General features: G+C 44.5%; 1 protein-coding gene across 2 annotated transcripts in view; it reads right to left on the bottom strand.

Moving 5' to 3' along the window:
• LOC119308153 (dynamin-like protein ARC5) overlaps positions 1-10,068 on the bottom strand; it is a 19,850-nt gene that overhangs the window by 2,872 nt on the left and 6,910 nt on the right. For both annotated transcript variants that reach the window (XM_037584268.1, XM_037584270.1), the window contains exons 2-9: positions 9,033-9,197; positions 8,767-8,889; positions 7,939-8,160; positions 5,894-6,027; positions 5,705-5,797; positions 5,117-5,180; positions 4,795-4,843; positions 4,620-4,702 (exon numbers count right to left, since the gene is read on the bottom strand). In XM_037584268.1, the coding sequence (XP_037440165.1) occupies positions 4,620-4,702; positions 4,795-4,843; positions 5,117-5,180; positions 5,705-5,797; positions 5,894-6,027; positions 7,939-8,160; positions 8,767-8,889; positions 9,033-9,197 (933 nt within the window). The remainder of the gene's footprint in view (positions 1-4,619; positions 4,703-4,794; positions 4,844-5,116; positions 5,181-5,704; positions 5,798-5,893; positions 6,028-7,938; positions 8,161-8,766; positions 8,890-9,032; positions 9,198-10,068) is intronic.

Here is a 10,068-nt window from a genome sequence, read left to right as displayed (position 1 = left end):
AGCTAAAAGGGGAATGTAGGCCACTGAGACTGAATGAGTCAGCTTGCTCCCCACTAAATGAATTCCGAAGCCACACATGAGAAGAACAGCATCCCAGCCTCGAGTAGCGGCGAATACCAGGAGGACGGTGGGGAGGGGCTTGGAGGTTCAGAAGCGATGAAACTTGAGAGGAGGGAGGAAGGGTGCAGCATGGTTTTATGGCTGCTGACTCAGTCAAGTTGGGGTTGGGAGATAGAGCGGGAGGAGAGTAAGAATGATGCGGAGCATCCCCTGGACACCACCATGAACCCATCATCCAACCCTCAAGCTCCAAGTGGTCCAATGACAAGGGCTCGTGCACGCGCTAGCGACACCGACGTGGCTGACTTCCTTCATGAGCTTCCTATACTTGCATGTGAGACAAGGTTACTACCTCACTCCGGAACCTTATACATACTTAGGTGTGATGGAAACAAGCCTGGAGAAGTGAGGAACGAAGGCCAAGCCATGGAAGAGGAAAAAAAAGGACTCGAGAAGGAAGCAAGAAGTCCCCAAAGAGCTCATCCTGCTGAAAACTGTAAAGTTGGGCAGTCTGACTTGATGTCCGACTTGCAGGACCTCTCTGGACCACGTCGGATGAACCGGGCAAAATGTTGGACTTTTAGTCCGACATGTCGCATAGTCAGACTTGGGGGGTGTTTGGTTCAGGGACTTTTTAGTCCCAGAGACTAGAAAAAGTCCCTAAAAAGTCTCTAGGAACCAAACGGGAGGGACTTTTTCTACAGGGACTAGAAAAAGACTCTACTGGAGAGTCTTTTTTGATTAGTCCCTGGGACTAGAAAAAGTCCTAGGACTTCTAAACCAAACACCCCCTTGATGTCTGACTTTCCCGGGCTCTCTGGATCAGGTCAAATACTATGTTGGACATGGCGACAGAAAATACGACAAGTCAGACTATCCAACTTTGCCTGCAAGCACGAACTCTCCCTTCTCCATCCCCTTCCGTCCCTAGACTATATATATACCGTACACCCCTTCATTTCTAGGGTTAGCAAAGTTTAGACTAAATTCTTGAGAGAGCTTTGCTCATCTATCTCTTCTTTGGAGATCAAGACCTCCAATTTGGAGAAGAATCCTCTTGGATTATAAAGACCTCCATATCCTTCTGATTGGGGAAGAACTATTTCTCAAGACCTCCATATCCATTGGATTGGGGAAGAACTATCTCTGAGGACCACCATATCCTTTGGATTGGGGAAAAACTCTCTCTCAAGACCTCTAATTCCTCTTGGATTTGGGACGAACACCTACCCTAGTTATCTACCTTTGATTTGCGTCCACTTGGCCAATTTTGCCCTAATTTTTCCTTTCCCTAACTCCAATTTTGAGTTCTCTCTCGAGTTGACCCACACCTGCCTGGGCAAAGTCAGACTACTGTCTATCCGACTTTGTCAACAGCCCACATCTCCGGCATCTTCGTCAGCTTTGACCTAGGACTTCATCGAAGATCGACAAGTACCACTACACCGCTTTCATCGACCAACAAGCTCGCCTTCGACGACGATCCATCCATCCTTTTGACACCGACACCGGAAGCAAGGCTTGTCCCTTCTAATTTTGTAAAGGTAGAGGTGTCGACCAAGTATACCATTCCCTCACACAAACTTTACCTTCATTGTCATTACCCTTGCGAGCCATCCATTCCTTTGCAAAAACCTTGATCCTACCGAGACTAGTTCATCAAGTATTGTCGGGCATCGATCACTTGTCTTCCTTAGTCACTGTCGATCTCACTGATCTTTCGGTACCTTGTGAGGTTTGTTTTGGATCCTCGCATTATCTTGATAGCTATACTCTCGTGATTTTGATCTCGGCTCAAAGAGAAAAGGCAAAAGGAAGAAAAAGAAGCATCAAATAAATTGTATGCAAAAAGGTGCAAAGAGCAAAGAAATACGAGTGCCAAGGATACTTATAGGAAAACGTCAAGCTTTGATAGTAGTAGAGTGGTAGTCAAGTGATCGAATCCTTGCCCTCTACGTGCAATCGAGCAAGTCTCCCCTCGAGTTTGTGCAACACAAGCTTAGTCTTCGCTAGGCCAATTTTTTATGCTCATTTACTTGGTTGCACAAGCCCCATCATCTTTGTGCATGCACTTTTTTTCTTTTTGCCTCTCTATCCTTACAATTGAGATCACTTGCATAGCATTTTGAGTTCATTGTGGTTCACTTCCAACTTTTACAAAATCTTGAACTTCAACGTCCTTGACTTCGTGCCACCAATCCCTACCAAGCTCCCCTATAAACCTTTGTGTGTAGGTGTGAGATCGGACAAGGCTAGATACCAAGTTATTCACTTTGCATTGACATGTGTGACATCGTGTGATCCTTCACCAACATCAGAAAGAGGTGACTTTGGTATTGTTCATCTCCATTCCTACTCACACTTTGCCGAGTAAGATGGATATGGAAGGTACTACTTGTCCGGTTTTCGACGACCAAGAGGGCCCACACGACTTCCTCACCCAGTCTCACCACTTCAGACTCCAAAGAGTTATGAACGATGCAAATATCATCTTAAATGAGCGCATCGAGAACCTCTCCGCTGACATGCACCAATCCGATGTCCACATGAGGGACTACCTCAATGCCGAGATGGACGTGCAAATGGACCGCATTCAAGAAATGTTCAACAATCGCAAATTGTCTTCATCTTCAAGACGACACTCAAGTGCAAGTACCTCCGGGATGCCGTCCGGGCGCAAGTACCACCGCTCTCGACGCCATCACGACCATGAAGAACACGAGCATCAACGGCCGCCACAACCTCATAGTGGCAATGGCCTTCAAAACCGCATTCTTGACCACGAGCATCGAGAACAACAAACACAAGAGGAACGTGCAACAATGAGCGCCACCATCAAGATGAAGAACATGAGTGCAATGTTCATCGCCAAGAAGAAGCTCGCTGTGAGCGAGCAAATCAAGCAAGGCACCATGTCCATTGAAGAATACATAAAATTCATGATGATCCGAACCAATATGAAGGAGTCCGATGAGCAAACCATGGCTCATTTTCTCAATGGACTCAACCACCCCATCAAGCAGATTGCGGATTTCCGACCATACAACACGCTAGAGTTGGTCCATCAAGCAACAAAAGCAGAGCAACAAGGACAAGAAGATGCCAAGTACTCCAAGTACTCATCCTATACATCAAGAACCTTCAACACCAACTCTCAAGTCTCTTCAAGCATGGCGCCTTACACTCGAGCAACACCCAACAGTGGTGCTATCAATTCAGCCACCTACAAGTGCCTTCAAGCCTCGCGCTATGACAAGCACCACTCCATGGGACATCACCGACAAAACAAGCCAAATCCAATGTTGTCCTACAAGACGGGCAATGATCATCGATGAAGATGGCGAGTATGATTCCAGAATTGAAGGATAATTGGAAGCTTTGGACAATGTTGCTCGACACCGTAAGTCAATGGTGAAGAAGATGATCGTCTTTTGTGACAACAACTCGGGTCCCGCCCTTGTTGTCCCCAAGATTTTGACTATTCAACAAGATGGCGACAACCAAAGATGTTTTTTTTAAAGAAAGACTGTAAGGGAACCCCCTACAGTATAATTGGTGCAACAAACCCAAATTGCATGTACCATGCCTTCCACACCAAATAGGGAATCAATGAAAGATCTATCAAGGTTATCATAGATGACGGAAGTTGCCATAATTTGGCAAGTGAAGAGCTATGCACCAAATTGCACCTCAAGTACAAGCGACACTCAGGGCCATACAAGGTGCAATGGTTGAGTGACACCGGCGCAATCAAGGTCAAGTACACGGTGGAATTATTCTTCAAAATTGAAGCTTATGAGGACACGGTGGAATGTGATGTGGTGCCCATGACCGTGTGCCACCTATTCCTAGGAAGGCCATGGCAATTCGACCGTGGAGCCATGCACAATGGTCGCACCAACCACTACAACTTCAAGTGGAAGGGCAAGGAGTACATGCTTCGTCCCATGTCACTCAATCAAGTCATTGCCGACAAGGCACAAGATCCACCAAGACATTCACATGATCATGGAGAACCTAGTGGGCGAGAGAACCACAATAAAGTGAGTGAGTGCCACAAGCAAAAAATGAGTGTCTCCATGACGAGTGCCAACAAGGACATAGTTCTTTTAGCCACCAAAAGAGATTTGAGGGAAGTGAGCGAGAGCCCATCACATGTCTCCACTTTGTACTTTTGTACAAAGAGGAAGCCATTTCGACTAAGGACTCACCCCCACTTCCTATCTCTATGCCTCATGTTTGCAGGAATTTGAGGGTGTGTTCCCCCATGAGACACCACCGAGACTTCCTCCACTACGCGGGATTGAACATAGGATACATCTCATTCCCGGCGCACCACTACCAAACCAACCCTTACCGTGTCAACCCTGAGGAGACAAAGGAAATCCAACGCCAAGTACAAGAGCTCCTCAACAAAGGGTATGTTCGGGGGAAGTCTTAGTCCTTGTGCGGTACCGGTTATCATTCTTAGTACAACTTTGTACTAAAGCTAGTACAAAGTTGAGACACTTATTTTGGGACGTGGGAGTATATAGCAAACACACTGGAAAAGAACTTACAGGCATCATCTTGTTTGGGAGCTGGAAATTCTCGCTTCCAGTAAATGTTCCTCCATTGATCCTCTCATTAATTAAAGTTTCTCCTAAAGGCCCAAGAGTTCCGAGAAATTGTTAGTACAACACAGTTAACAAGAAGCTCTCTTTCAAAATGAACCGGAGGAGATAAAACACTCACCAAACTTATCAGGAGGTGCCACCACCATGCCTTTCAGTAGCAAAGATAACTGAAACACGAGATAATAAACATGTCTTCAGATTTATATCAAGCTGTTTTTTCCTGGGTACTAGATTCGGTGAAAAAATCAGCAATATATGTCTCATTCACATACAATGAAGAAAAGGTTTTGCACCATTACATTAATTAAAATATGCTGCAACCTAGAAGTATAGCCATATATTTTAACATTTAAAGATTATTTGTTGTCCTTGTAATACATGAAAAATGCTTCATTTAAATAATGCAAGACACTGTCGGAATCTAGCTAGAGTAGTAGCACCTTTGTCAAAAATGAATCATGGAACAGGCGAGCTTTCTCCTTTAGTTTTGCTTCGTCCAAATCACTGTCCAGATACAGAATGCCATTAGCAGGATAGCAGGCTTCTTCAATGAAAAGCTTGGCTACAAAGCACATGAGGACAGAACGAACAGACCGCCTTAGCTTTCTTTACTTCATAAACAGTACTTCAGATAACCTGTTCTGCTATATGGAAGTGAGAGTACAACATAGTTTTTGTTCCTCTTTTCTTTACTAACAGTATAAACATACTCCAAGACAGACGAATTTATCACTTTCAGGAAATATTGGAGGCATTACACTGAATTGCTGGTGCAGCAGATGTGCATACAAAGCTGGCTTGCGATTATCAGAGAAGAAATAAGTTCTTTTCAAAGGTGCAGAGGAAAATAGTTCATTCACCAACTCATCCAAATAGTTGTATAAGATAAGCTTCGAACTCCAACAGGATAGCATTGTACTCTAGGAAATGGATCACAAGTGGTGTTAGGGGAAATAAATCTAGACTATAGGGCCACTTAAGTGCACTGAACTATATATATACTTGCTGACAATCAAGTAAGTTATCACCTGATTTCTTGTGTGACTTTGCGCAACTTCCTCGATGCAGCGCGATGTTCCTTCTCAAGAAGTGGAATAATCGACGGAACACTCTCGATGTACCTTGTTCATATTAATTTGAATGAATCCACAGATACAAAGAATGATGAAAAACTACATGCTCTGGCCTCTGGCTCTGCAAATAATATACAAGAATACCTGTTCTGCAGCAATTCTTCCAAAAATAATCTTAAGTTACTCACTCCTATCCTGTTCTTCTCCTCCCTTGTAAGTGACCTTCCTAGTTTGTCTTCAAGAGATGTAACATCATCCAATTCTCTCAGTGAGATCGCCTGCAGAACATAGAAAAATGTAGATGCCTTTCAAGGATCCAGTAACACAAAAGTTTTTTTTTTTTTTGAGGATAACACAAAAGGTTCTTGATAACTACAGAGTATGGATAGGAGAAGAGGCAAACCATAATTGGCTAACAAGTGCTGACAGAGAATAACCCTGGCAAGGAGGTGCTCCTTAACATGGACATTTAGTGTTATATAAATGATGCGGAGCATCCCAAGGTCATCCCCATGGACCTACCTACATCTCCCACGACACCACTTGGACCAATGACAAGAGCCCGAACAAAGGCTATCGAGGATAAGGTGAACTCGCTCCTCTCCGAACTACCGCTTCCTACATATAAGACATGGCTACTACCTCAAGCGGAAACCCTATGCGTGATTAGGTGCTTGGAGGAAGTCCACAGACCAGCTACACCCAATGGACAAGACGGCGAGGACACCAAGTACAAGAGACAAGAAGAGCTGCCAGAAGTCTACAGCCACCGGACGACCGGTCTGGACCGGACGTCCGACGCCTGGAAGCGCCAGCCAGCCAGCCAAGTCCCAGCCTGCGCACGCTACAGCGGCCGGACGACCGACGCGGACCGGACGTCCGACACACCCCAGCGACCGGACGACCGAGCCCCTCCGGACATTCGGTTCCACCCAACAGAAGGGAAATTCTCGGAAGTCCGAAGCCCCCGGACGACACCTGACCCGAGCCGAAATGTCGGACGTCCGACCGCCTCCGGACGTCCAGACCCTCGCGAGCCACCGGACGACCGACGCCTGTCTGTGCACAGCGTGTTGGGCCGAGGCCCATGTACCCTTTCGCCCCCTTAGACTATATATACTCCTTCCCCTTCTTCTTTCTAGGGTTAGCAAAGGATTAGCTCATTTGAGAGATAGAGCTTTGCTCATCCACTTGGTTACTTCTCCATTGGAGTCCACGGCCTCTTCGGAGAAGATCCCCCAAGCGGATTCAAGACCCCTCACGGGAAGACCCGCTCAAGACCTCCTCACGGAGAAGAACTTGCTACTTGTATCGTCCTTTGTTGTGTTTGGATCGTGTATCTCTTTGTGTTTCGAGGATCTAGCACATGTGTAATCGAATCTTGTTGGTTTGAGTGATTTCTCTCGTGTTTCCCCTCGTGTTCTTCGTAGGATCCGCTCCAATCGTGAAAGATCGGCCCTAGGGTTAACACCCTACATCAATAAAGCAGCTCTCTTTTTGCTACTAGGTTGCAACATTTCATTTGTTCTTACTTGGCACTAATCAATGACCCGATAGTGGTGTAACTCACCACAGCCAGATCCTGAGCACAATTTATCTACATTCTGCAGTAGAATCCTATTCATTTTTTGAACCTGTTCATTAGTAATACTCCCAAGACATCTTGATCACAGAGAAGTATACAGAAAAATGGAGGCGTACTTTAAGGAGGCACTTTATGAGTTTTGGGAAGTTTAAACAACCATGTATTATAATATTCAAATGGAAGCTATCTAAATTATTGGAACCAATAAAGAGACAGTTAACTCACAAGTTTTACCTATAACTTAACTCCCTGTTAACATTTCAGAAACTGAAGTTCCCTCTGGCATGATTCTACATATTTCTACTGTGTGACATCCTTTTTTCTGAGAGAGAGAGAGATAATGTGTGACATCCTATGCAAGGGAATAATGCATATGGATGAGTGAGACATTTCCAGCATGATCTTCGTCCAGTTGACTGTGTAGAACGAGATTTTATTCACACGAAAAAGGGTGGGATCTGATGACAGCATGATCATATGAAGAGAATTCACAGGCAACTTAAAACTAGAATACAAACATACCAGCAAGGACAAGCTCACAGAAAACTCAAAGTTCACAGGAGGGAGAACAGCAAGCTCTAAAGAGACGGAATAGTGGCATTACCATCTTAAACTCTTCATTTGATCCGAAGACAGCTTCATGGCAAGAACCAACTCTCCCAGAAGGCACTGATGTGAAAAAGGGAGAATCTCCCAATAAGGAACCGTCTAGAACACAAGTTGGTGGGTGAAGTAACACTTCAACATCAGAGGCACGTGCAAATTGTGGAATTTTCGTATCAAGTTTTGTGGAGACTAGAACAGTCCTTGCAAGATCAGGATCAACCTGCAGTATCAAAACGGGAACACAATTTAGCTGAAAGGCAGCACCTCCTCACTTAATGAAGGATTATGTTAACTGAATTGTCTGGTTGAAAATTAGAATTTGGGATAGTCAGTGCATTTATTTTTATTTAAACATAGCTGCCCAGTAAAAGAGTTGAAACATGGTAAAAGCTCCAGGAGTTGTGTAGTAAAATCCGCCTTCATGAGACTGTAAGAGTAACCGTAAGTGCATGTGGTTACTTGAGGGCACTGAAATATTTTTATGTTCTGCTAAAGACTAGTAATATGGTTAGATGGCCCCATAGAAAGTTCTGGTTTATTAAAGTGCCTCTGAAGACTATAGTCTGTACCTGCTGTTTGATGTTTCCTGCTTGTAGGACATATAGTTATCTATGATGCTAAGCTCGTAGGTAGTAGAGTCTGCTGGATAACAGGGCGTAGTTCCTTGTTATCCCTCATAACTATCCAGCCATTGTTGTCTTATCAGCTCAAGGAAATGAGGCTGGGAGCAATAAGCTCCTTCAAAGAAAATGAGATACAGCTAGTCTGGATTCATCCAAGGATGTTGTACAGGACCTTTCCATGGAAAAGTTTCAAAATAACAAACCTGCATCACCACTCTCCTTGTAGTTGCATTGCTCCAATCATTACAATCTTCAAGACACAGAATTATGGTTTCTTTATGCTGGATTTTCGCATGAACAAGGGCCTCAACAGCACAAGCCTGACTCTGCAGGTTGCAAGATTACCAACGAAGGTCACTTTGTAAATACTAGAGTGCCAAAGAGTCCAGACGATAGCAATAAGTACAGTTTCTGTGGAAACAAAGGAACATAAAAGGCTACAACGAAATAGTGTTAACTAATAGAGTACCTGCAAAACTCGGTTTTTACGGCCAGGAGCTGCAAGAATGAGACCTGGAGTGTCAATAATGGTGAGATTGGGGCAATGTTTATATTCTATCCTTATTATAATTTCCTTCGCTGAAAATTGGGAAGGATCATTCTCCAGCCTCTTGTTTTCAGCTTCAATATATGCCTGAAAGTAGTTATTCTTATTAAATAATATTGGTGCAGTGGTAGAGGGTCAGTGAATCAAGTAGTCCGACAACAGTTCAGTCTTATCGATGTTTCAAGTTGATAATACCAACAAAGTGATATACTTGTTTTCTACAAAATAAGTAATGAAATGCAAAAGGTATTGCATCCTTTGCTTGAGAACCATAGCAATTGGGTCACGCCATCTATCAGGTTGTTGCATAGACAGTACTTATTTTATACACCTCCCATTTATATTAAGTCAACCTACTAGTTCACATAGATTCAGTGTTCTAAATAAGGCTGTTCTAAATAATAAATTGCCTCTTGTGTTCTGGTACTCTAAAGCTCAAGTTAGCAAAATCTTTCTTAAACCTCTGTTTCCAGGACAGCATCTTCCCGGCACATTTGCAGGAGGCGGTCCAAGCTCGGCTGTTGCTCCTGGAACGCAACAGCATTTCGGTGCTTCCGTAGGTTCCAGAAGCAGAGCAGGAGCCATCTTGGGCTGGATGACCACGGAGGGGGGTCGCACATGTGCAGCAGCTTGACAATTGGAGATGGAGGAAAATGACCTCCGATGCGCCGCCAGAAGTTCAGTGCAAACTCGCAGTCGAACATGATGTGGTTTGCATCTTCCTGGACATGGCCGCAGATTGGGCAACACGACCCATCAGCAGTGAGGATTTCCTTCTTGAGCAGCTCAGCATGGGTTTGATGCGCGCACGGACTACCAACCAGCCAGTGGCGGAGCTTCTTGGGGGCCAACGCCCCAACCTGGGCCATGGCCCCCCCAGCTCATAGGAAAACATGTGCATATGCCTTAATATTTGGCCTAACTTTCCACTAAAATCAGCATAAAGAAATTATGTTTG

The sequence above is a fragment of the Triticum dicoccoides genome, chromosome 5B, assembly GCF_002162155.2.
Source record: "Triticum dicoccoides isolate Atlit2015 ecotype Zavitan chromosome 5B, WEW_v2.0, whole genome shotgun sequence".
NCBI lineage: Eukaryota > Viridiplantae > Streptophyta > Magnoliopsida > Poales > Poaceae > Triticum > Triticum dicoccoides.
Note: the sequence above shows the minus strand (reverse complement) of the source record. Positions and strands in the feature narration are given on the sequence as shown.